Raw genomic sequence first — 26,849 nt, forward strand, 5'->3', positions numbered from 1 at the left:
GTGTTCCCTCTTCTGTTTTTGGAAGAGTTTGTGAAGAATTAGTATTAATTCTTCTTTAAATGGTAGAATTCATAAGTGAAACCACGTGGGCCTGGCTTTTTCTTTGTGGGTAGTTTTTTGGTTAAACTAATTCAATCTGTTTATTATAGGTCTTTTTTTGATTTTCTCTTTTCTTCCTGAGTCAATTTTGATAGTTTGTGTATTTCCAGGAATTGACCATTTCATCTGAGTTATCTAATTTATTGATACAGAGTTGATCATAATATTTGTATTTATTCTATGAGTGTAGCTTACTATAACCAGTTTCCTATAGATTGACATTTAAGTTATTTTCATTTTTTTACTGTTACAAACAATGCAACAATGAACATTTTATTGTGTCTATCTTTGTGTACATGTGTGAGTGTGTTTGTAGATCCCTAGAAGTGGAATTGCTAGATCAGAGGTCTGTATATTTAAAATTTTGATTGTTTTTACCCCTTTGTCCTTTTTCTGCTCATCTTTCTAGCCTTATTGCTTTGTGTCTAGTAATCTTGGTTTCTTGGAGACTGGAGTTTGTAAGAATGCACAGAGCAAGTGCAAAGATAGGTTTGGGACCTGGGTGTTTGGTGGCTGCTCTTGGTCAAGGGTGTTTGATGTGGGTGCCCCAAGCTTGTCCTCAATCCTGTACAATCACATGTGGAGTTTCCAGACTTTGGAACCTGAACTGCTGGTGAGTCGGAGACTCTGCCTGTGACAGGCTAGCTTTAGTCTGGGAGAGGTCATTTGGAGCTGCAGCAGGGCTAGGTCTCCCCAGGTGACTCCTCAAGGGTCCCTCCCATGGAGGTTCTCTTTTGAGAATTCTGAGGGCAGCAGGAGCTCCAGACAGTTCTGATCATTGGTGCCCACAGAGAGAGGGAGAGCATTTGGACATTCTACTTCTGCATGAAGAAGTGGCAAGGACATACTCGGTCATCCTTATCACTGCTTTCTTTTCTCTCATATTCATCTGGGTACTGTCTGTTCTGGGCACTTATTAACTCATAACTTGCCAGTGCCCAGATATGGGCAATGGTGTTAGGACAACAAAGTGTGCCTGTGTTCATGGAACAGGAATTGGGGGAAAAGGTCTGAGGGACTTCTGCATGTATTTTGTTAGGGTAAAGCTTTCAGCCCCTTCACCCATTCTACTTTCTTTTTTCCCTCTTTGTCTTATCTGGAGTTTACAAAGGTGGCACCACAGTAGGTTGAAGGTTTGGACTTACATAGTTTGAGATTTTTAAAATAACCCATTCAGGCTCCTGGAGGCTTTTAGGCTTTGCTTCACAAGCTATAGTGTCCCAAAGAGGTGCCTTGGAGGCAGGGGACAGGGGCAGGCAGAGGTGGCACATCCAGGGCTCAAGCCCCGATAGCTGCCCTGGCCAGTGTGGTTCTGCTTTTTCTGTTTTTATATATTGGAATTCTAAGCGAGATTTTGTTTAAGGAGATGGAAGGGCTGTGTTGGCACAACAGTTGGAAAACTACTCGTGGTGGACCTCTTGGCCCCACTGTTGGGTTGAAAACATCCCAAACACAGTCCTGCTGGAAGCCGAATCCTGGGGCCAACAGGCATTTTGGGGGAACTTGACTTTTCCCAGGGGCTCTATAGCCTCCTCTCTCTTGACAGAGACTGAGTGGCTGCTCTCCCCAGGGCCATTTGCCAGCTGAGGCTGTTTTATTTTTTCTTTCGTTGTGTGGTGTGTTCTGGCCCTCCAGCCCTGCAAAGGCAAAATAAAATGATCTTCTTTCTTGATCCAGATGAATTTTGTCCCTGGGGAAGCCCTGGGTTAAGCTTCCAGACAGTCGGTGAGGAGGTTTTCTCAGCAGATCTCTTTGCTGATGCCCCACCTCTCTCCCCACCCTCTTTGTATCTTTCAGTCTGCGGAGTTCTTCGAGATGCTGGAGAAAATGCAGGTGAGTATCCCAAAACTAGGGAAGCTGAGCCTTGATTGGGGGTGCTGTAGTGACCTTGGGGAACACAACCTGAGGCAGAACCCACAGACAGAATTTGGGGGCCTTGGAGGGAAGGGCAGGGAAGAGAAAACTTACAGCCCTGATAGCTCAGACAACCTGAGGCCATTTCCATGTTGAGTGGCACAGAGGACTCTGGGAAGGCTCCTGCCTGAAGAACAGGGAGAAGATGAAAAACAACCCCCAGCGGAGCAGATGAGGTGCCATCAATCAACCCCACAGATGTGGGGAGAGCTTGAGAGGGTCTGTTGTACCTAGAATGAGTTGGAAAGAAAGCCTGAAAAAGAAAGACCCTTTTTAGGAAAGTCACCTTGTGTCTGGGAGGCAGAGAGGCCGGTGAGAGACGGACCTGAGTTCAAATCTCGCATCTAACATTTGCTTGCCAAATTACTTCTCTTTTCTAAGTCTCTGGCTCCTGTTTTTTTGTCTGCTTACAGCACTATTCTCACCTCACTCTCAGACCAAATACGTGGTTGTTTTTTCCCCACCAAACAATTCTTTGACATTAACTGGATGTCCTACAATTCAACTCAATTCTGACACTATCTACCTAGAGTTGGCGTCAGATCCCACAGGATAAGGGCTCTGTCCCACAAGACTGCCCCAGATGCCAGTTACAAGTCTAGGTTGTCATATGTGCCTCTGACCCACGGGCTATAAATTGGAGATTCCTATGACCCCTTCCTCCGGTGTGATTAATTTGCTAGAGTGGCTCATAGAACTCAGGAAAACAGTTTCCTTCTAGATTGCCAATTTATTATAAAAGGGTATAACTCAGAAACATCCAGAATAAAGAGATGCATAGGGCAAGGTGTGCGGGAAGGGACCTGGAACTTCCGTGCCCTCTGGACACACCACTCTCTGAGTGCCTCCACATGTTCACCAACCCAGAAGCTCTGTGAACCCCGTCCTTTTGGACTTTTATGGAGGTTTTATTACATAGACATGATTCATTAAACCACTGGCCATTTGTGATTGATATCACCCTCCAGCCCTTCTTCCCTCCTGGGAGGTTGGGGGTGGGTGGGACTGAAAGTTCCAACTCTCTAATAGTGATTGGTTCCCCTGTTGACCAGCTTCCATCCTTAGAGATATCCCAAAAGTCACCTCGTCAACATAAAATCATGAACATAAACTTATGAATAACATTCCTTTCACCTTTATGGCTCTGAAGCTGTTTCAGGAACCAAGGGCAAAAGGCCAAATACTGTAACAAAAATGTTCCAAAATGCTTCGATTGCTCTTATCATGTAGGAAATTCCAAGGGTTTTAGGAGTTCTGTGCCAAGGATGGGATGAAGACCAAAATATATATTTCTTATTATAAATCACAATATCACAGCCTCTATAAATAAGTAAGAATAAAAATATCCACTTACATTGTTGCTGGGATGAAATGAGATAATATGTGTAAATATTTGGTAGGCAATGAAAAGAAATCAGTATTCAATGTGGATTTGGGGAGCCTTTGTAATTCTACCAAGGGGTCAGGGCTCACAGGTAAAACTTACTGCCCTAGGGAATATGGGGAGAGATCCAGAAGGTTAATCAATACAGTGGAAAAGATTGGGAAGATGCTGATAACACATACTTTTGTCTGGGGTCAGAGATTGACAGGTTTTATCTCATTTCTTCCTGACAAGGCCCATGGGAAGTAGGTATATTATCATTATCATCCCCATTTCACAGATGAGAAAACAGAAGCACAGTGATAATCAATATAAGGGCTCATGACTAACAAGTAGCTTCAGAGCCAGAAGGCTTAGCCGTTCATTATATTATGATGTTTTTTACCCTAAGTAGAGGCTCCAGGCTCAAGGAAGAAAGATTCTGTAGGAATGGTCTGGAAGCTGTAGGAGGAGAGACCTGGAAGGTGCCCACTCTGGTCCTGAGATGCAGGTGCAGCTGCTGAGGGGGCTGCTACTGTGAGCGAGTGAGGTCCTCATGGGAAAGCTGGGTCTCCCTAAGGATGGGGAAGGGGAGGGACTGTTCGAGGGGAAAATATTAGAGGTTGTGTCATTTTCATGAGCAAGGTATAAAGATTCTCTTCTGTGCTCAGTAGTGTGTGGACTATGAACTAATTTCATATGCATTTAGGAACTTACACCCAATCAGGTTGTGGAAACAGGGATGGCATGTGCCTTGACAGCGAGTGGCGGGAGACCGTGTATAATTAAGTTCTCAGTTGTCTGCAGTAAAGCTGGGATTTTCACCCCAAGCCCATGGAATCCCAGCACTCTGGGAAGCTGGCAGGGTTTTTGTGGCTCACCCGGTCCTCACCCTGCCTTCTCCCTGGTTGCTCCCACAATCCATCCATCCCTTGTCCCCAGCTGGAGTGTGCTGCTTTCCCCACAAAGGGCTTCTCTGTTTGAGCACATAATTCAGCTCAGCTTAACTGGCTTCATGTTGTTCTGTTTTTTTGAGGCTGCTGGGCTTAATTTGGTAACTAGATTGGGAGCCTCTGGAGGGCAGGAGCTTGGTATTTTGCTCCCTTAGCACTGTTTCCATAGCACTGACACCATGGGTGGTTTGCCAGTTCCATCTTAGTTGAGACTGCTGGGGGCTGAAATCGGACTTCCCAGGATTTAGGTCTCTACCATGTGCCCACTGGGCCCCAGCCTCTGAGGGGCCCACAGTTTCCAACTCCTTTGAATATAGGAAACTCACATATGGGGAACCAGCGAGGCTGAAGCGGGTGGTGTGGCCCAATTCTGTCCTTGAGTGTGAGTGCCATCTGTCCTAATGCTGCAGTTGTGGAGACTCAGGCTCAGCAGTTGGGTGCCCAGGGTGCTCTGTGAGTTGCGAGTCGCTGAAACTAAAATCCAGGTCTCCTGAACCCCCAGCCCAAGAGTCTACGAATTTGAAGAGGGGTGCAGTCCCTGTGAAGCAGCAAGGGCTAAGTGCACAGTTTTGAGCTCCTTCTGTTCTGAGTTCAAGTTCTAACCCTGATGCTCTCTAGCTGAGTGTCCTTGGTCAAGTCAGTCTATCTCTCTGAGCCTCAGTGTCTTCATGGCAGGGGAAGGGGAGATAATGATAATACCTATTACAAAGGATGACACATGGAAGGGAAAGGGCCCAGTGCTGGGCGGTGGCTCTGTCATGGGGGAGGGTGGGGAGAAGGTTTGTTTTCCTGCCCAGGGGCTGTTCCCAGGCTGGGATGACTAATGCAGGACAAATAAAACAAACTCCTGATATCACCCCTCTCCCCATCTGTCCAGTTTGCCTCCCTGGACAAGGTCTGTAGGGCCACCCAGGTGGTTTTCTCTCGGTATGGGGAGAGGAGCACCTGTCCAGTGGGACGGGCCTTCCCACGCCCACCTGAACAACGCTGCAGGATGACTCAGCCTGGAGAAATCCCGAGAAGCTGAAGTCTAAATCCATCCAGTGAGCAGGAGCCCTGGGCTCTGAGGGCTGTAGGGTGTGGTCAGATGTCCTGGCTTCAAAGCAAGGTCCTGTCATTTGGTCGACAGAAGGCCTGACTTCAAATTCAGGCCCTGCCACTCACTAGCTGTGTGACATTAGGTGAGCAACTTGCTCCCTGGGCCTCAGTTTCCTCATTGGCAAAAAGGTGCTGAGGGCTTCAAAGGAGACAACAGAGGGAGCTCACTGTAGAAGGTTCAAATCCCACTTTTTATAATTAGTCAGCGCTGTTTCCAAACTCTCCTCTCCCCAGAGGGGACCTGTTCCTCCTAGTTGTCCCACCATCTCATACTCTCATTGGATTGATTCAAGTAATCTTGGGACCACCATGTGCTCTCGTCCCACAAAACCCAGTTAAGTCAACTTGACTATAAGACCACTAGACAAGGCACTGTGCTCCAGCAGTGAAATTTCTGGATACCTGCAGGTGAACCCTTGTAATCCAGGGAGGGAGGTGTGGCGTGAGGTCCAGAGTGCTGGCTCTGGCCCGCATAGACATGGGTTCCCATTCTGCCCCTCCCCTCATCCCCCAGCGAGCCTGGAGGAAATGTTTTAGCACCAGGATGGTAATACTGCCTACCTCGTAGTAATAACAACTCCTAGCTTTTACTATAGACCAGCGGTCCCTAACCTTTTTGGCACCAGGGACTGGTGCTCCTATGAGAATCTAATGCCTGATGATCTGAGGTGGAGCTGAGGTGGTGAGGCTAGCACTGGGGAGCGGCTGCAAATACAGATGAAGCTTTACCCGATTGCCTGTTGGGTACCTCCTGCTGTGCAGCCCGGTATCTAACAGGCCATGGACTGGTACCAGTCTGCCGCTCAGGGGTTGAGGACCCCTGCTATAGACCAATCACTCTTCCAAGGGCTTAACACATTATCTACATTTAACCTTCACCACTGTAGTAGGTGCCACAGTGTTACCATTTTGCAGATGAGCCACAGAGAGGTTTATGACTTGCCCAAGGTCATAAGGTCATAAGTGGCAGTGTTTGGTTTTGAACCCTGCTGATCTGGCTGAGTCTATGCTCTTAGCCCTTGCCCTGCTGTCTCGCCTGGGCTGCTATAAGGTCTGAGGATGACAAGGTATGTGACGTGTAAGGGCCCCAGTACACAGCAGCTGTTCCTGTTGTTATTAACCCGCAGCTAAGGCAGGTGCTCCCAAGGGACTCCTTCGTTCGGCCTCTTTTTTGTGACCCTTGCTTTTCTATGGATCCTCTTTTCCTTGTTTCTGCAGGGGATCAAGCTTGAAGAGCAGAAGCCGGGACCCCAGAAGAACAAGGTGGGCTGGGTGGGTGAGGTGTTAGCCAGGCAGGCCCGATGAGGGGGCTGAGTAAGAGGAAGGCAAGTGTAGTGGATGGCATGCTGGAGTCTCCTATTTTACACTAACTCTGATTTTCACCAAGAGCCACATAAGTGGCTGCCTGTGTATTGACTGGGACATGGTTGGCAGTAAGGCGGGGCCCTGGCTTGATGCCTTTAGAGCAGTTTCAGAGGAGGCGGGGTGGAGGCCTTAGGAAAGACCTAAGGCTTCTGGCTCCGCCTGGATCGTCCACACCCGCTCCTATGAGGGAACCACACACAGCATTTAGGGGTGTCAGGCTCTGTGCTCCAGGATCCAGCAGGCATCAACTTTCAGCTTCAGGGGCTATTTCCAAGGCCCAGGGGTGCAGTTCGTCACTTGGAAGTCAGCCCCCTTTCCTGGGGGCTGGGTGAAACCAGGGGTCAGCTTTTTATTGGAGCCTCCAAGGGTGAGAAGCTAGTGTCAGAAGGGATACGAAGTTCATACTGCGTCTTGCTTCCTCTGTGTGTTGCATCTTTGGCTGGCTGGTTTGCACTCAGGTTCTGTCAATTCGAGGAAGGACTCAAGAGAAGCCAGATCCCAGAGCTGCCTCTAGGCTGTTTGTCCATCTGGTGTTCTTCCTGCCGATGCTCACAAAGCCCTGGTGCAAACTGCCGGACTCCCCAATGTACCCCCTCCCCAGGTTGGGGAGAGGGAATGGAAACAGTGATCAAACTTCATGGGCACTGCTGGGATTAAAGATGGCATTATTTGTTTGTCTTGCAGGATGACTATATCCCGTACCCCAGCATCGACGAGGTAGGAACCCCCTGAATCCTGTCTCTGAGGCAAGGCTGGGAAAGCTGATGGCGATGATGATGACGGTCCCTGTCCCACCCCACATGGAAGAGACCCTAGGGCCGAGGCCTCTTCCCCTTTGTGACCTTGGCTTTTCCAGGTTTAAATTGGAGGGTGCCAATCTGGTCCTTGAAATCCTGGGGCTACAGGGCTGGTGAAGCCAGAAATGTTGTGGAACTTAAAGGAGGGGTTCCCGTTACTGTCTTTGGCTTCACATACTGGGGCCCCCTTCTTGGGGCAGCTCAGAGGTCAGGGGACACCACCACTGTTGCCCCTCCCCTACCCCTGCAGACTCAGGACAGACTGCAGTGTGAGGCCTTCCTTCTGCTTCCAGGTTGTGGAGAAGGGAGGCCCATACCCCCTGATCGTCCTGCCCCAGTTTGGGGGCTATTGGATCGAGGACCCAGAGAATGTAGGCACACCAACCTCCCTGGGAAGCAGCACCTGTGAGGAGGAGGAAGAGGACAACCTCAGCCCCAGCACCTTCGGCTACAAGCTTGAGTGCAAAGGCGAAGCCAGGGCCTACCGCAGGCACTTCCTAGGGAAGGTGAGGCCAAGGGGCCCTGGGTGAAAATAGCTGCCGGAGTGGGACTGTGTGAGGAGCCCAGCGACCCTCCCCAGTGCTCCTCTCTCTGTTTCTGTTCCTTCCTGGTTCTGCCCCCGTCCTTGCTGCTTGCCTCTGTCCTCATTGGCGATGGCTGACTGCCTGTGCTCCTGGGCAGGGGGAAAGGGGGCATGCAGAAATCTGGAAGGCTCTCTGTGATGGGTCCTTATGGGAACCACCATGAGCAAATGTTCTAGGAGGTGATGGAAGGGGTAGTGTTTGGGGGTGAAGGAGGGTGGAAGGAAAAATTATGTTCTCCATTTCCATCTAAATAACGCGAATCTCTCATGTCTTCGCTCAAGAAGGTCCCCCAGGTACTTGTACTGGATGATGTCCCGTGAGCCTCTCTGATTGCTTAACAGTGACAGTTACATTTCTTTAAATATATTCTGCCCTTCAGACTTGCAAGGTTCTGGAAGTCCCAAGGCAGATTCTGGAAGTCTCCAGCCTAAGGCAGCTTTGCTGAGTCTCACAGGAAGAGGATGGATCAGGACCCCTCACCCCTAGCTTGTTAAAATGCAGACTCCAGGGCCGCAGCCTGATATGGCAGGTCTGAGGTGGGCTACCTGAGCCAGGGTGAGACCCACTGTCCAGAGACCTCCCTGCTCCACTTGGGGTGATATGTTAGGATTTCTCCTAGCTTTATTCTCGCATATAGTCTGAAGTGGCAGGAGCTGACCCCTGGGAGCAAGGAAGTAGACTCGGTATCTTGTGGTGAAGAACTTGAACTTCAGTCATAACAGATGTGGGTTTGAACCCTGGATCTGTCACCTACTAGTTGTGTGACCCTGGACAGTTACTTAACCTCCCTGAACATGATTTCCTCATCTGTGAATTGGGGATGATGATGATGTTATCTCCCCCATAACAGTTGTGATCTTGGTTAAAGGAGATAATAGGTATTGAGTTCTTAGCCTAGAGCTTGACATATCCTGAGGACTTGGCAGTTAGAACCAATTACTGTGATCCTCTTCCCCTCCCCACTCCCCTTCTTCCTCCTCCTCCTCCTCAGTTGCAGCCACAGCAGTAGCTTCCCTCTCTTCCCCCTTGCTGTGGGGCTTCCCCCTCACTTATGGGGAAGAAGTGATTTGGGGATTAATGCTTGGGAGATCCCCCCACTCCCTGCTAACACTTTATTTCTGTTTCTAGGATCATCTAAACTTTTACTGTACTGGCAGCAGTTTGGGGAACTTGCTCCTGTCCATCAAGTGTGAGGAGGCCGAGGGCATTGAGTACCTTCGGATCATTCTCAGGTGGGGCTGCTGCACTGTTGGAGGCCACACCCCTGGTGGTGGGGACCCAGAAATACCAGTCTGGCCAGTCTGTTCCGGGTGTGCTGGGGGAACAGACTGGCTGGAATCCTGGGGTTATGTCCAGGAGATGGGGTGTTTGTGCCAGCTGGCTGATTTCCAGAGTCAAGGCGGTATTCTAGTCTCAAGGCCACCTAGACCAAACCCCCACCTGACTCTTGCTGGGGACTGTGCCTCTAAGGAGGATGGGAAGAAAAAGTAAGGATGGCTTTTCCTGCTGAGATACAACTGCAGATCATCCTGGAAGAGAGTTTGCCAGAACACTCTCAATGGTGTGCATCCAGTTGGGAAAAATAAATCCCAAAGCATCTCTGTGTATGTTGGGTTCCCCAAGACGGAATGACAGTCACAACAGGAGCACCAGTTTACAACCAAGCCAGGGACCTCTCCCTCGGTTATGACCTCCTCAAGGGCAGAAACTGGAACTGGCTTCTATTTGGTTTGACTAACAGGTTTGTAGAACGTCCTTTGTACCAGGAACTGTGATAGGCTTTGGGGATGTCACGGTGACTGAGCCATGGTCCCTGTTCTCTAAAGGTTTATGGTCTAGTGAGAGAGAAAAACAGAAATTTAATATGTGTCGCGGGTATTATTTAAGCGATATGCACAGGATGCTACGGGAGCACAGAGAATCTGTGTCTTGTTTCTTTGGGTCTTGTTTCTCTTTGTCCTTGGCCTGGTGGAGAAGCCAGGAGGGCCACGTGTGAAGGCCGAGTGCTGGTGCTTAGCAGAGTGCTGTGAATCTGTCAAGCTCCCAGTCCCTATTTGTTGAATCTAATGCAAGTCCTTGAAAGTATTTAGAAAAGAACAACAATATATATTTTTTTCTGCCCAAATGGTGAGATAAATATGAGAGGAGAGAGGGACACATAGCCCTGCTTAGGGGGAGGTGGGGTCGTACTAGGAAGTTGTCAGTACCCACCCAATCTCGGTTTGCTTTTATTGAGAAAGGGAGCAATTTTCTTTACTGAAGTTAACCTACCTAGAAATCATATTTGCAAGAAATAGAAGAGTCAATTAAACCACTAGACCCAATTTTCTGAGGGAATACTACCTGGAGCCCCATTTCTGAATAGGATTTTGAGCTAGGTGAACTTCTGTAATGAAAGTTCCTTGCTTAAAAAAAAAAAAATCAGACCCAGATTAGGTAGGATTTCTGAGTAAGATGACAGTTAAACATAAGAATTTTACCCCCTTTTCTGAATATTACATCCTGTCTGAAATGCTGCATCAGGACTGAAAACTAAAGAAAGATGCCAGGAATGCAATACACATGTTGATGATTCTTTTTTTTTTTTTTGGTAATCTCTGGGGGCAGTTAGGGCTCTAATGTAGATGATACTGAAAGTTGAACCCCCGGTCCCCTTAAAAACCAATATAATATGGAAATATGTGAAATTGGAGATTCTGTGGGGAATCCTCTACCTTTAGAAGTGAGGATGAGCCCTGGAACAGTTGGGGTCTTTCTACAATGGAAACACTTTTGTTGTTTTGAGTCAATTGCATTTGAAATCATTGCCCTGGGGAGCCTAAGGGCAAGCTCAAGTGTGGCTTTCCCACATAGAAAGCCAGTGGATAGGGTGGTGGAGAGAAACCGTACACCAGCTAGGAAGCTAGACAATCCCATCATGTACTTGGAGTGATGGCCAGGTCAAATCGAAAACCAGACATGAAAAAAATTGACTCCATGGCTTAGCAGCTTTACCAGACACAAAGAAGAAATTATGCAGAGATAAAATTCCCCTGCAGGCAGTGACTTCTGTCCTAGCTTCTTCCTCATTCCCCATAGGCTTCTGTATTATTTAACTGATGTCTTATAACAACCAGCTCTTCGGCCTAATCTGAGAATAATATTCTAATAGCCTCTATGTGTGTTGTGAGAGTGGCCAAGAAGAATCTACCCACAATTTGGAAACAAATAACAAGCCTGAGTAGATTTCTTCATTTTCAAGTTTGAATATAAAGAAGGAGAAAAAAAAAACTTCACAGGTTGGTGAAAGAAAAGATTCTGCATCTAAAAAAGCATAATCTAGCACTTAGAAGGTAGAAAAATAACTGAGTTTTGGAAAGGATTCATTATAGAAAGCCAAGTTAAATTTAGATATCTATTAACTTCATATTTTCAGGAAATTTCTAGAAAAAATAAACTTTATGAAGACAAAAAATCAAATAAAGCAATAAAATGAGATTAAAATCTGATAAATTAAGGAAATAAGAAAACTAAAAATGTCCATAAAGAATTTTAAATAGCATTAGAAGCAGTAAAGAACAGAATCTACTTGGTGGAAAACCCAGTTACTACTATTGAGGACATGCCTAAGAAGCTCTGACATAATTAAAAGGAAAATGTAACTTTAAAATGACAAGCAAAATTATAATGAATATGGAGGATAGTGAACAGGAATTAAACATAAATAATTGATGTTCTTAAGCTGACTGAAGACTTATATATGTGGATCGAAATGACTCATCCAGTATCAGACAAAAATCAAAAAGAAACTAGTAGCTGGACATATTTTGATGAAAATTTAATATTTCATGGATATAAAATCACCGGTAGAATGAAAACTTTCCAAATAATGAAGATGAAGGAAACATAACATGTAGAAAAATGTAGAAAATAAAAGAATCACAAATAAATAAATATGATAATCGAAATAAGTCTAAGTACATAGATGATGTGTAATACATGGTGAGTTAAATTCCACTATTAAACAGCAAAGATTCTCATTTTGGTCATTTCTCTAAAAATACCCCACAAATCTATGTATCTATCTATCTATCTATTTATCTATCTATCTATCTATCTATCTATCACTAAATAAAGTAGCTCAGTATATTGAAAAAGAAAAGTGTTGAGAGAAAGTTATAACAATCAAATACAAAACTAAAACAGTTGGCAATATTAATATGGAAAAGTAGAATTCAAGGCAAAAAAGCAATCATTGTGACAAAGAGGGTGGTTGTCTTTTCATGAAAGATAAAATACACGATGAAGATATCTGATGAGCCTTTTTATTGTTATAGTATATACATGTATATGTATATATAGTATATATATATACATATATAATGATTAAAGTATAGAGAAATTCACAGAATACAGTTGTAGTGATAGATTTAAACACACTTTTTATCACTTACAGATCAACTAGGATAGGAAATGGAGGATATGGATTATCTTAATATTACTTATGCCAATTATATATATTTTTATCTGTATCTATATCTATATTTACATATCAGACTTGATCCTCTAACAGAGATTTCTGCTTCTTTTCAAGTGCCTATGGAATGTTTACACAAATTGATTGTAAGGTAGAGCAATAGTTTTCTGTGACTCTGCTATAAGAGAATCATCTTGGAGCTTTAAAGCAAAGCAAAAAACAAAAAACAAAACCCAGACTTCTAACTTCAACCATTTAAAAAGCAATACAAATTTAAACATATACATACATATATATTTGAATGTAAATATCTAAGATATATAAAGACATAATAATAGTATTTATCCCTATTTCCTCCTTATTTCTAGCACTCTATTGTTCTATAATTTGATTCTCTTAGAAATATATCAAATTCATTCCATATCACTATGTAAAGATCTTAATTTCTTTTATTGCTGTATAGTATTTCATTACATAGATGTGAAATACTTTATTTAATAGATCCTCTGTTAATGGTAATTGTCAGTATTTTGGTACCACAAGTAAGCTGCAATGAATAACTTTGTACAAACGTCAATTCATATAGATTAAAATAATTCTCAGAAGTGAGATAGCTGGGTCAAAACATAAATATATTTGTATTTTAACAAATATTGCCAAATTGCCTTCTGTAGGAGCTCTATAAATCTGAACTTTTACCAGTAATGTATCAGACTGCCCATTTTTCCAAAACCTCTTCAACAGAATATTTTATCAAACACTTGGATTTTTGCCAATCTGATAAGTAAAAATGGTATTTAAGTATAGTTCAAATTTACAATAATTTTATTGAATTATGTTGGGTATCTCTTCATATATTTAAGGATTACGTGAATTTATTTTCTATGAACTGTCAGTTCATAAGCTTTGCTTCTTTTTTTTAATTGGATTGTTAGTCCAAATTTCTATTTTTAAAAATCTTGCAGATAATTCTTGATAGCAGGTAGATTTAGGAACCAGTCTTTTGAGGCACAAAGTAAATCTAAATAAATTTCGATAAGAAGATACTTTGCCAAATATATTTGTTTACACTTTGACACGAAAACTAGAAATTATAATAACAAAATAAGAACCTGCTTAACCACTTAGAAATAAACAGTCTCAATACTTTCTAAATAACTGTTGGGCCAAAGAGGAACTCAAGCTATAGAATATTTATAAAATAATGACATTCATAATATTACATATAAAAACTTATTAGTTGTATCCAATGCTGTACTTAGAAGAAAATTAATTGTATTAAATAGTTTCTTATTAAACACGAAATAATAATATTTGCAAGTTGTTATGGTTGTTGTTAGTAACTGTGCCTCAGTTTCTTCATCTGTATAATGGTGATGGTAGTTTCCACCTTAAAATTATTGAATGCTTATTAGGTGCCAGAGCTTGATACATTGTAGCTACTCAACGATAGTAGTCGCTGTTATCGATATTACTTAAAGAAAACAAAGTGACAGAATTAATAAAGATTAAAGCCAAAACAAATAAATTAGAAATAAAAAAAACGTGAGACTCGATAAATCTAGATTACAGATTTATTTATAGCATGAAAAAGATATTTTTCTTTTGGGAGAACAAAAACAACAACAAAATAGGTAACTAGATAGTCAAATAAAGATTAACAAAGAAAATAAAAATACACAAAATTAGACATTAGAAAATGCATATGACAACAGATGTGAAGAAGATTAAACAATTACTAATAGATGTTATATTCAACCCACACTATTATGTTGGAAATTTTATTTGAAACAGATGCCTTTCTAGGAAAGCATACATTACCAAATTTAACACAAGATAAAAAGCCTGACCAGCTCAAAAACTGGAATAAATTGAAAAAGTTTTCAAAGAATTATCTCTCCAAAAGTTTCTAGATCTAGATGCTTTACAGGTAGTTATTTTGAACTCGTAAGGAAAAGATTTCATTCTGTTTAAACTGTTCAAGAGAAAAAAATATGGAAAGTTTCCCAATTAATTTAACAATGCTTAAAAAAGTCTCATGAAAAATATCAGACCAATGATGAAAAAAGAAAGAAAAATAGGGACCAGTATTCCTTATGAATGTAGAAGTAAAGAGTCTAAAAAAAATACCAGTTCCAGAGACTCAAATCTAAGCTGTCTATTAATTGAATAATTCACTATAGCCAGGAAAGAGTTACTTTAGGAATGCAAAAATGGTTGATTTTAGCAATTCATTTATTCATTCAGTGTTTTTTTCACCAAGACTTAATATATGGCAGGCTTTCTGTAGGGATAGGGATAATGTGAGGAAAAAGCTCTTGTTACCTGGCTATAGTAAGCATTCCGTACATGTTAGATATTCTTATTCCTTATTCTTACTCATTTTCTGTGGACATGAATTATTATAGGCTAGTGAGGGTGGTCCAAAGATAGTTGGTATGGGAGAACCGAAAACAGTTCAAAAAAGCTTGAATGTGGGGTGAGTGTCTGAGTGTGTACGTGTGTGGTGTGGTGTGGTGTGTGTAAGGTTCTGGAAAGGTAAGGAAAAGCTAAATTCTGTATGGCCTGTTTCTAGGAACTTAGATTTTATCCTATGAGCAATAGGAGAGCTCCTGAAAGTAGAGTATTGTGATAAGATTTGCAGTGTAGAAGGTCACTGGCTAGAGTAAGGGGAATGGCTTGGAGGGAAGGCAAAGCCAGCAGCAGGAAGACAAATCAAGAGGCTGCTTTGATGAGTCAGGTGATTATCACTGATGATTATATAGGCTATCAGTTTGTATAATGTGAATGGTGCCCCCAGAGCTATGCTAACCAATAGCCTTGATGGGAACTGGAACCCAGGTGCCTTGCACTGAGGATTGAGAAAAATGGGTGGAAAAATTTAAAATACCCAGGGAAAACTGACATTAAGAAGGACAGCCAAAAACATCAACAAATGAGAGATGGATTTACTTCTGATGAAATGCAAATAATGGTACACTTTCAGAATGACTTAAATATATTTAAGATCCTCAAAAAATAAAGAATGAATAGCATCTATAAGAAGGATAAGGAATTATCATACAATGAATGAATGGACATGAATCAAGAATGGATATACATAGGTATAAAAGAAAACAATTGAAATTTTCAAAAATAAAAAAATAATTGTTGAAATAAAAAGAAACTCAATACACAGGATAAAATCTACTCTAACATAATCTGTTCAGAGTCAAAGTGAATCTGTGAATTGAAAGATAGTTTCTAGGAATTTATCCAGAACACAGCATAGATATAGTGATGAAGTATGTGAAAAAGAAGATGTGTGGAAAATAGACTGAGAGGCCCCAGCATTTGCCTTAAAAGAGTTTCAGAAGGAAAGAATAGAGAAGCCAGTGGAGAGGAAATATCCAAAGAGATAATGGCTGAGAATATTTCAGAATTGAAGAAAGAAAGCGCACACTATGGTGCTGAGCAAGATATTAAAACAAAACAATACTTCTAGACACATTGAAGTGAAACATTAGAACATCAAGGATAAAGAGAAAAATTTAAATTTATCTAAGGATAAAGACATTATCTAGGAAGTAATGCCAACAAGGCTCAGAGCAGATTTCTTATCAGCCATGGGACAGTAGGAATATCTTTAAAATGCTGAAAGGAAGAAAGAAGAAAGAAAGGACCTTTTTAACCTAAAAGTCGACACCCAGAAAAACTATTCACAAAGGCAAAATAAAATTGTTTTCAGACTTAAAAAAATGGGAGTATACCACTCACAGACTCTCTGAAAGAATTACTAGAAGAAAAGAAAAATCAGCTAGAAGAAAAGAAAAATCAAAAGAAATGATACAATTAAAAAGTGGCAAGAAATAGATAAACTATGTTGATAGATTTATTACTGACTGGGAAAAAGAAGTTTTTGTGTGTTTAAAAGGAGACTTGAGCTAAATTTATAAACAAAAGTAGGAAGGACAGTGAAAAAGGAAGAGTTCAGTAGTTATTGTTTACCCTTCCCTCCTCAGGAGAGAGATATCAAGTAGTTTAGAGTTTGTTGGAAAAATAGATAAATATGTGTATTAGAAGTTATAGAAATACACACTACAGCTCTTCAACTAGCAGAGGGATAAAAAGAGTATTTTAAAAAACTTTATTAAACTGAAGGCAGGAAAGAAGAAAAAAAGAGAAAATACACAGGGTAATAGAAAACACCAAATGATAGAAATCATTTCCAAATATATTAGTAATCAATGCATTAGTAATCATAATAAGTATAGATTAAAGTAGCCTATGAAAATATCAGACTATCTGGACTAAAAAATACAGCTATATTCTGCTTATAAAAGACATACCTAAAGAAAAATGATTTAGAAAGATTTAAAATAAAGAAATGAAAAAAGAGATGGTGGGAAAATGCTAACCAAGAAAGCTGGCATAGCAATATTAATATTAGATAAAATAGAATTTCAGGAAAAAAGCATTAACAGAGATAAAGGGAAAACACCTTTATAAATTGGGAACACTTCTTCCTATTCCTCTTTTCTGCCAGGTGGAGGGAACATTTCTGTGTAACACCCCTGGCTCTCTGCCATCTCTGATAGGTAAATTTGGGAGCAAGAACTTGACATGTGTAACCGTGTTCCTTCCCTTTTTCTCTTTATTGGACCTTGCTGTCATCAGGGCTTCTTTTTGTTCCTGTACTAAAAGTCCCACCTGAGCAGACTCACAAGAGGGGGCTTGCCCCTGCCCAACACTACCTGTGACTGGGTGGGTCATCTGGGGTTTAGCTAAAACATTCATTTCATCTTCAGGCTAAGCTGTGTGCTTCCTCTTGGCCTGCATCAGTAACAAAGGAGTTATTTTGACTTCCAACTGCCTTACTCTTAATTTCTGATTTGTTTCTGAATTTGTTCATAACCTGGGCAGGGAAAGATGCCCTTTACTAGACCCCTCAGGGGCCTCAGCCTACATAACAGTAAAGAGAACAGTACGCCCAGAAGATCTAGCAGTCATGAAATTGCAATCTTGTGCTTAATAACATAGTCTTAGATTTAAAAAGGCAAAAAACTGATAGGAATATAAAGAGAAGTAGACAAATCCTTGTTTATAATGGGAAATTTTAAAAACATCTTTCACATACTGATGAACCAAGCAGACAAAAAATTGTGAGGATATAGAAGATTCGAACAATAAAATTAACAAAATTAATCTCATAACATGCTTTCCTGAACTCAACAAAAGAAAAACATATATTCTTAAAGTCCACATTAAACATGAAAAAAGTTCTTGCATTAAGTCAATAAATTTCAAATTATTGATATCGTACAGATATGTTTCCTGAATATAAAATAATTAAATTAGAAATCAACAATTAAAATACTGAAGGAAAAAACCCCATATATTTGGAAAGTTAAAAAAAATTCCTTTTAAATAACTCATGGGCTAAAGAACTCACAAAAGAACTGACAAAATATTTCGAACTAAATGACAATGAAAATACAACCTATCAATGTATGGGATGCAGTGAAGTGGTACTTAGAAAAAGATATATAGTTTTAAATGCATGAGTAAAAAAGAAGAAAGATTAAATGTGTAAACATGCAGGTCAGGAAGTTGGAAAAAGAATAGTAGAAAAAACTTAAAATAGAAAGAAGAAATTAAAAGGATAAGAATGAGTTAATGAAGTAGAAAGCAAAATAACGAAGAGATAATCAAAACCAAATGCTATATCTTGAAAAGATTACTAGATAAGCCCCCAGCAAGGGTTGATTAAGGAAAACAGAGAAAAGATACAGATAGTATTATAGCAATGAAGGCAGGAACACAACTACAGATAGAGATGAAGTCCTAAGACGATACCAAAAACAACTTTATATCAATGCATTTGGTGGATAATTTTGCAGAGAAATACAAATTACCAAAATGGACTCAATAAGGAATAGAAAACCTAAACATTTATCATTAAAGAACTGAATTGGTAGCCAAAGGTGTCCTCCTAGGCCTAGAGGTTTCACCGGGTAAATTTTACCAAACCTTTAAGGAACAGAAAATCCCTACAGTATACATACAAACTAGTTCAAAGGACGAGAAGCTCCCCAGCAATTTTTTTGAGGCTAAGAATAATACCCTGATATGGAAACCTGACAAGGGGCGTATAAGGAAAAAAAAAAAAAAAAAAAAAGACCAGTGTTGCTATTGAACATAGATGTGAAACTCTAAATAAAATATTAACAAATTCAGCAGGATATGAAAAAAATAATACATAAGCACGTGGAGTTTTACCCATGGAATGAAAAGATGGCTCAACAGAAATGTAATCCACCAGGTTAACAGATTAAAAGCCCTATGATTGTCTCAGCAGATGCAGAAAAGCATTCAGTAAAATTCGACACTTCCATAATGTGCTAGATGAATCAAGGGAACAGGCTAAATTTAGAGTCTTATGATGAATCCCTTTATAAAGCAGCTTTCATCCCATTTATATTTTGAGTAAACCCAGGTTTTCAAATATTAGATTTTCTTTTCAAAAAGGTTTAGTTGTATGTGAGAACCCAAATGTGTCCAGAAGCTGTGGCCAATTCTTTGGGAGAACACAAAAAACCCCCACAAAGGAAAAAATATTGTTGAACTTGAAGTTGACTATTTGCTTCTCCCATATTTTGGTTTTGGGCAGCTTTACCAGGCAAGTTATTTAAGTATCCACCTCCCATGATGTACCTAACTAGGTAGAATTTCATTTTCCTCCCATTTGAGTGTGGTGCCCAATGCATGGGTTGGATGAAATGAGGCAGATCTGATCCTGGGGAGACATGAGGCCAGTGTCCCTGCTTTGTGGTCTGGTGTAATCTCAGACACCTTCCTCGCTGACTTCATTTCTTGTGGTTACTCTTTTCTCTTTTTTCAGGTCCAAGGTGAAAACAGTGCATGAGCGGATCCCCTTGGCTGGACTAAGCAAGTTGCCCAGCATCCCTCAGATTGCAAAGGTAAAAACCATCCCCTGAGAGAAGGTGTCTTTTTCTTTTAGCCCACGACTGGCCTCTGGGGAAAAGGGTACAGACCTGATCTGGGGGAGGGAGCTTTACCCTTGGGGAGCGCTAGGCCACTTTACTCTATGTCCCTTAACTGCATGGATGATCCTCTGTCTTCTGACACCCTCCCCAGCTCATCCTTGCTGCTGAGGCTCCTCAGTATAATCCATGGTCTCTGCCCCCAAGTTTATAGCTTGTTCAGGAGACAGAGAGACATAGAAAGACAAGGCTAGATATGGAGAGTAGGACTCCAGAGGAGGAAGGGGAGGGGGCAGCCAGGGAGCCTTCATAGCAGAGAGTTGGGCTACAGGATGGTCAGGCTATTAATCCAGATGGAGGAGCCCTGAGAACTTGGGAACTGAGCGAAGTGGGGTGAAAAAGGTGGTCAGTTAGGTTGGGTTGGACCCATACTCTGAGAGTGGGAATGCCTGGCAGAATTGTGCCCCAAACCTTTGGGCCTCACTTCATCAGGAAACACTAGGAAGGTGAGTCGACTTTCTTGGCCACACGTTAGTGAGCAGCAGAGCCAGGATTAATTCCCAGGCCTCCTGGCCCTGCAGGTCTTGGCTTCCTATACTCTTTCATGGGCAGGAGAGCCCAGCTGCTCTCCAGGACATGGTCCCTGAACTGTGTGTTTCTCTTTCCCTTCTTAGGCTTTCTGTGATGATGCAGTGGGACTGAAATTCAGCCCTGTCTTGTACCCCAAGGTGAGCACCTTCACCCCTCCCCTTACTCAGGGCTCTAAAGCTTGGCACGGATTTGCACACCTGTGGCTCTGTAGGAAGGTCTCTGTGTCTTGGTGGGGTTTTATGGGATCTCCACGATGAACTTCCATGTCTCCCCTCTTCCTGCTCACCCCTTCACAGACCAGTCCACTGAGAACCCATCCTCAGCCATTTCTGGGTCTCTGGCTGCCTGTACTGGTCCCCTGCTGTGTGGAGGTGGCAGAGGTGTAGCAATGTCGTGGCTTCTCCACTTCACTCTGGTCATACCTCCCTGAGGCCAATGCTGGGGTGGGGAGTGGTTCTACTTCTGGCTGGGGGGCTGGTGCAGACCTGGCCAGCCCTCATGGAGGGGTAGGGGGCAGAGGCAGAATTCCACTAAAAAAATAAAAGGCCGGACCGCACCTCCTCATTGCCAATGCTACCACAGCTCTGAGGCCTTACAGGCCCCTGCCCGGCCCTAATTATTAAACTGGCTGGTTCTCTGTTATCCGTTTCCTGAGGATTGGCCTGATCTTGACCCCAGTTCTGATGTGGGCATGGGAGTGGGGGAGAGGAGCAATCATAACAAAACAAACCAGCAAACCCACTTGAGAACAATTATAGCACGACAGGACTTAAATCACCCACGGACAGTGAACTGCTTTAGATTGGCCACAGGAAGAGACCCTGTGCATGAGCCAGCAGGGTCTGGAGAGAGAAAATGGAAGCAGAGCTGTGCTTCTGAGCTTGCACGGTGGGCCAACTCGGTGGCAGCTGAGGCTTGCTGGGGCTGGTTCAATCCATTCCCCGAGTCCCAATTCTGACTACCAAGAACCACGAGGTGAAATGTTTGGTGGGAAAGAGAGAGGCCCTGTCCTGGCTGGGAAATCCAGAACTGCCTGGAACAAATGCCTTAAGTTCATGATTGGGCAGGACGCGCTATTTATCCTTGTGCAGTGGCTGAGCTAATGGCACGGTCCTCTCCTGCATGGGGAATGCGCCAGAGCCCTTCTTTTCTCAAGCACCTCTTTTTAGCCCTCGGAGCATCTGTAGGCACTTAGCAGTAATATGCTACACTCCACTGAACATTTTCTATCATTCAGACTGCCCTCCTTTTTATAATTAAAGCTGAATTAGTGAGGTTTAACCAGACATTTAAACCCCATCATAAAGGCCTAACTTAACTACAAGTTTGGCAATTTTTGTTGTCAAATCGTATCCACTGAGAGAACCCAATGACGCTCATTTGCATAGTTCTTTCTATAACTTGGAAAGCCTTCTGCTCTGGTAATAATGGAGGAGCAGCTGTATTTTCATGTTTTCTATATTTGAAGGACTGCTTAGTCCGGCTGGGATGTGAATCTGGCCGAGATATGTGTATGTGTGTGTGTTTTTAAAATTCACAGAGTTTAGAACGTTCCTTGGAACATCTCCATGGCTGGGCGCCTCTTCCCTGGCAGGGCAGCTGCTCTGCTCCTTTGACTCATCCCAGGCTGGCGTGGGAGGCTCCCTCCGGGGTCAGCCAGCAGCACTCTTCCAGGGGGAGCTGAGATGTGTCTATTTCCTCAGGCAGCTGAGAGCCTCACAGAGAGATGTAGTGGGTGGCTATCTAACATGGGCCACACATTCTGGCCGACAAGTCGTGCCTGGTTTGTTCTTTCTGTAGCATGACATGAGGTCAAATCCCTCCTTTTTATTTCAGAGGTTACTCCCATAGCATCCAAATCTTCTCTTTCCCAGAAAGCTGGTTCCACTCAGATCTTTCGGAGGCGGGGTTACATAGATAATGATGATGATAGCTGCTCTGTGCTCAGCGCTTTATGTGCCTGAGCTCATTGAATCTTCATAACTATACATCTCCACTTCATGAATGAGGAAACCGAGGCCCAGAGAAGTTAACTGACTCACTTGAAGCTACACAGGTAAAAGCAGCGGATCCAAAGTTAGAGTTTAGTGTTTCTGACCCAAGATACCAACTCTTTGAAGCACAATAGAAAATTAGATAGAACCAGTGGTCGGGTTTTTTTCCTTTCTTTGCATATTGTATTGGAGTTTGTCCCTCTTTACAGTGGTCTCCTTTTCGGCCTCTTATTTATGGATAAAGGGGGGTTAAAGTCTGGGTGGGAGCAGTACCTCGTCAAAGTCACGTTGCTGATGGCAGTTGGAATTAGAGCTAGTATCATCCTTGCTTGTCAGTTTTGGGGTCCTGGCTTCACTTTTTACACCACAGATAAAACATTGGGGTAAAGTCAATTGCCTGAGTCTTGCGGGACTCCCTGTGTGCCCAAGCCTTGGCTGGCACATCTGGATGGGGATGGAATAGGTGAGCCAGAGGTTTGGCCGTTACTGGGGGAAGCCCAGTGTTGAGAACTAGCTGAGACCTTGGGAGTGTCATCCTGGCCATCTCCTTCTGACTTCACTCTTTCTCTTCTTTCCCATGTGTCGATGTCTTGTGCTGGGCACATTCTCTACTGAAGTGGGTGCTTCCCCTTCCATTTGCTTCCTCACTTGCCTCCAAGTTAACAATCTGATTTTTTCTTCCCACGTTTTCCAGGCCTCCCAAATGATTGTGTCCTATGATGAACATGATGTCAAGAACACATACAAATTTGGAGTCATTTATCAGAAAGCCAGGCAGGTAAGAACCTCAAATTCGTACCGGTCACTATATGCTGCGGCTTCTCACCAGGGACTCATTTTTCCGTCCCCCAAGCACAGGAGCCCTGCACTAAATATTCTGGTTACAATGATCACATTTCAAGTATGAGTTAGACTGGAGGTGGTAGAATCTTCAAGGTAGACTACTCTTCACGCAAAGGCCTGCAAAGCCTTCAAATGGTAATGTAGTGTTCCATACAGTAAATTCTAATTATTTCAGCTACTTCAGTTTATTTTTATCTCTGGGCTGTTGGTCATAAGAGAAATCAGATTGGTTAGAGGGACTGGATTAGCACAAGTGGTTCTCTCCTTGCCCATCACTGTCCCACCTGGAAATAGCTTTTTCTCCCCAGACTTCAGTAGTATGCTGGAGCCAGCTGTGTGCCTCTTTTCCCAAATCTGTGTTCAGCAACATCACATTTGTAGCTTGACATTACCTGTGGTGGAAGTATTTATACCATGGAAATCAGTAAACATCAGGGCTTCTGTTTTCCCTCACTGGAGAGCTGGTTGTTAAAAAATTTACCAGTACACCACTACTCACCCTCCTTTGTCTCCCATAGCACTTATGTGCTACTTTTTGGAATTAGTTGACCAAATAGTTTCTCCAAGTTTGTTCCGTGAGACACTAGTCTGGTGAGGTACTCTTGTGAACAAGTGACTTGGAGGGGGTTCAGTTGTGTAAGAATATTTTAAAGGCTCTAAGAATCCTTAAGGTAAAGAACTCTTTACCACTTTGTTGAACTCAGTGTTTTCCATACTTATTTGACCACGTACTACTTATCTTTCCCACCATGAATATTTGTTAACATCCTGAGAGTGGCCTGATGAACACACTGATGTTTCCTCACCTAGGTTTTATGAAAGAAAGATCCACACCCATTTTATCTTTGTATCATCCAAGATCCTAGGATAGTGACTTTCTGTAAATATACTCATAGTTTTTAAAATTAATAAATGAGTAAAAATTTGGCCTTGCTAATGGTAGGTCGATAGTACCTTTCGGTATTATCTATGCTTTCTTTTCCTTTTTCTTTCTTTCTTGTTTGCATGCCAGTATCTTTCTGGGCTAGATGGTAGCTGACTTTCTTGTCCAAAGATATTAGACCACAAAAGACATGTGTTTGCTTAAAAAACATTCTAATTAAATGAAGAGTTTAGGAGCTGAAAGAACAACACAGATGAACCTTATAATTTAAGGGAGATTATTTAGGTAGCTGCTCTGATTATTTTCACATATTACATCTTTATATTGTACAGCTCTGCTAATATAACCCACCTAATTAAAGTTCTTTGCTTGTGAAATGTACCATAGCAAATCTCATAAGGTGATTATAATCCAATGTTCCAGCAAAGTTATAATTACAGAACATTAACCATCCACCTCTGAGAAGGAGTCTATCTGTCTGTTGTTTATGTACCTGATGCTGCTAAGGCAAGGTAGGGGCGTGCAGGGAGATAATGTTTTTGAAAAACTCGGCAGATCGTTATTTTGCAAACCTTTTTAAAAAACATTTAATATGAATATTTGTTGCACCAAACCCGTATGCTAGTCGTAGGATATAAATAAGCTCATCTAACTCTCCTCTTTGTCAGGTACCATGCTAAGCACTGTGGGGGATACAGTGATAACTAAAACTCCCTTCCCTGAGTGTGTGATCAAGTTCAAGGCCAGCATAACAATAAAGACAATGCTAAAACCAGGTTAGCAGGCTGGGTGTAAATCCTGGAGAGAGGTGCACATCCCAGAGCATAAACTGGATTGTTTTCCCAGTAAAAAGTGTAGATTGCCTGCAGGCAGCTGTTCTCCCACACTCTAACCCAATGACCTGGGGCGAACAGGATGCTAGGCTAGAGTTGGGATGCCTTCCTGGAATGCTGTAGAACTTTCTTTGTGAAGGGCTAGATGGTAAATATTTTAGACTTCCTGGCCTCTACTGTCTCTGTTGTAATCACACAACCCTGCCTCTGTAGTGCAAAAGCAGCCTGAGACAATACATAAATGATTTGGCTTGATTGTATTCCAATAAAACTTTATTTATAAAAAGAGGCAGCAGGCCAGACTTGGCCTACTGGACATTATAGTTTGCAGACCCCTGCTAGAGAGAAGTGTGTTCCAAACTTCAGATATTCACAAACCATACTCAGTATCTGTATATCATTTGTTCCACTGTTACAGATTTTAGTACAACTCTGCTATAAACTACTTAATATGTTCTTTAAAGCTTTTAAAAAATTTAAATGCCGTTATTTTTTAAAAAATAAATTTATTTATTTAAGTTAGTTTCAAGTATACAGTATATTGGTTAGACATTTATAATGTTCATAAAACGATCCCCCAATGCCTCCCCCGACCCTCCACTTAACCATCATATTAACTGCATTCCCTCTGCCATGCTCCCCATGCCCAACCATCAACTACTAATTTGTACTTCTTTAACCCTTCATCCCATTCTCCCAGCCTCCTAACCCCCTTCCCCTCTGTCCATCACCAAATTGTCCACTATATTTGTGAGTCTGTTTTTGATTAGTTTGTTCTTTTTGTTCCGTAGATACCGTATATAAGTGAAATCATATGGTATTTTTTCTTTCTCTGTCTGACTTATTTCACTCAGCATAATAACCTCTAAGTCTATCCATGTTGTTGCAAATGGTAGGATTTCTAAATGCTGTTATTTTTAAAGGAGATTTTATATTGATACTCTAATTGGAAAATTGGTATCATTTGAATGAAACAAAGATAATCCTAAGCAGAAATACTATAAACAATAAAAGTTAATGAAATCCAACTAGATTCTGTTGCTTGTTGAGTGCTTGGAACTTTGGATCTTGTTTTTTCTTGTTATGAAACAGGCATTGGGGTGTTAATGAATCACTCATTGGAGACTTTCTCCGTGAAGTGATTGTACACCATCTTTGTGTCATCTGAAGCTGTTCATTGCCGTCTATGGGTGTTTGCAGAGCCACTGAGGGCAGAGCCTATTGATGAGGGAAGGCCACTCAGTGTTTTAAGTCTGTCGCATTTCCAGAGCTTACTATGGTTTTCAGCTTTGCTTTCTGGTTTTTAAAAAGTTATTAAACTTTTATTTTTAGATATTTGTAGATTTACATGCACTTGTAAGAAATAATACAGAGAGATCTTGTATACCCTTTATCCAGCTTCCCCCACAGATAATGTCTTAAAACTATAGTGTAATATCACAGCCAGGATGTTGACATTGATATAATCCCTGGATCTTATTCAGATTTCCCCAATTTTATATGTACTCATTTGGTGAGTGAGTGAGTGAGTGAGTGAGAGAGAGAGAGAGAGTGTGTGTGTGTGTGTGTGTGTATTGTGTGTGTGTGTGTGTGTGTGTATTTCATTGTATATAGTTTTATCACATGTTTAAATTCCCCAGTCAAGATACAGAAGAATTCCATCACCCTCTTTGCTTTTGGATAGCTCGTGTTGCCCTTTTATAACCACAACAACCTTCCTCCTGCTTCTGTGCTCCCTTCTTCCTCCAGTCTCCAACTCCTGGCAACCACTAACCTGTTCTCCAATTTCTAAACCTTTGTCATTTCAAAAGTGATTTCTAAATGGCATCATACACCATATAACCTTTCGGGATTGTTTTTTTTCCACTCAGTGAGATTAATCCAAGTGTGGAGTATATCAATAGTTCATTCCTTTTTTGGCTGAGTAATATTCCATAGTATGGATGTATGTACCACAGTCTGTTTAACCATTCACCCATTGAGAAACAGCTGGGTGTTTCCAGTTTTTGGCTATCATGAATAAAGCTGCTTTGAACATTTGTAGACAGGTTTTTGTGTGAACCTTTCCATGGGATAAATGGTCAGGAGTACAA

General features: G+C 42.0%; 1 protein-coding gene across 12 annotated transcripts in view; it reads left to right on the forward strand.

The window, feature by feature from the left end:
- The window catches only part of RAP1GAP2 (RAP1 GTPase activating protein 2), a 220,120-nt gene that overhangs the window by 155,874 nt on the left and 37,397 nt on the right, over positions 1-26,849 (forward strand). For 10 of the 12 annotated variants that reach the window (XR_005658073.1, XR_005658074.1, XM_039886366.1 and 7 more), the window contains 8 exons: positions 1,897-1,932; positions 6,646-6,690; positions 7,477-7,509; positions 7,883-8,095; positions 9,302-9,405; positions 19,510-19,588; positions 20,287-20,340; positions 22,892-22,975. Coding sequence is in view for 10 of the 12 variants with exons in the window: in XM_039886366.1 (XP_039742300.1) it covers positions 1,897-1,932; positions 6,646-6,690; positions 7,477-7,509; positions 7,883-8,095; positions 9,302-9,405; positions 19,510-19,588; positions 20,287-20,340; positions 22,892-22,975 (648 nt within the window). In the remaining 2 variants the exon portion in view is untranslated. The remainder of the gene's footprint in view (positions 1-1,896; positions 1,933-6,645; positions 6,691-7,476; positions 7,510-7,882; positions 8,096-9,301; positions 9,406-19,509; positions 19,589-20,286; positions 20,341-22,891; positions 22,976-26,849) is intronic. The other 2 variants (XM_039886367.1, XM_039886368.1) reach the window with 1 other exon arrangement.

Source organism: Pteropus medius, unplaced genomic scaffold (assembly GCF_902729225.1).
Source record: "Pteropus medius unplaced genomic scaffold, Ma_sr-lr_union100, whole genome shotgun sequence".
Classification (NCBI taxonomy): Eukaryota; Metazoa; Chordata; class Mammalia; order Chiroptera; family Pteropodidae; genus Pteropus; species Pteropus medius.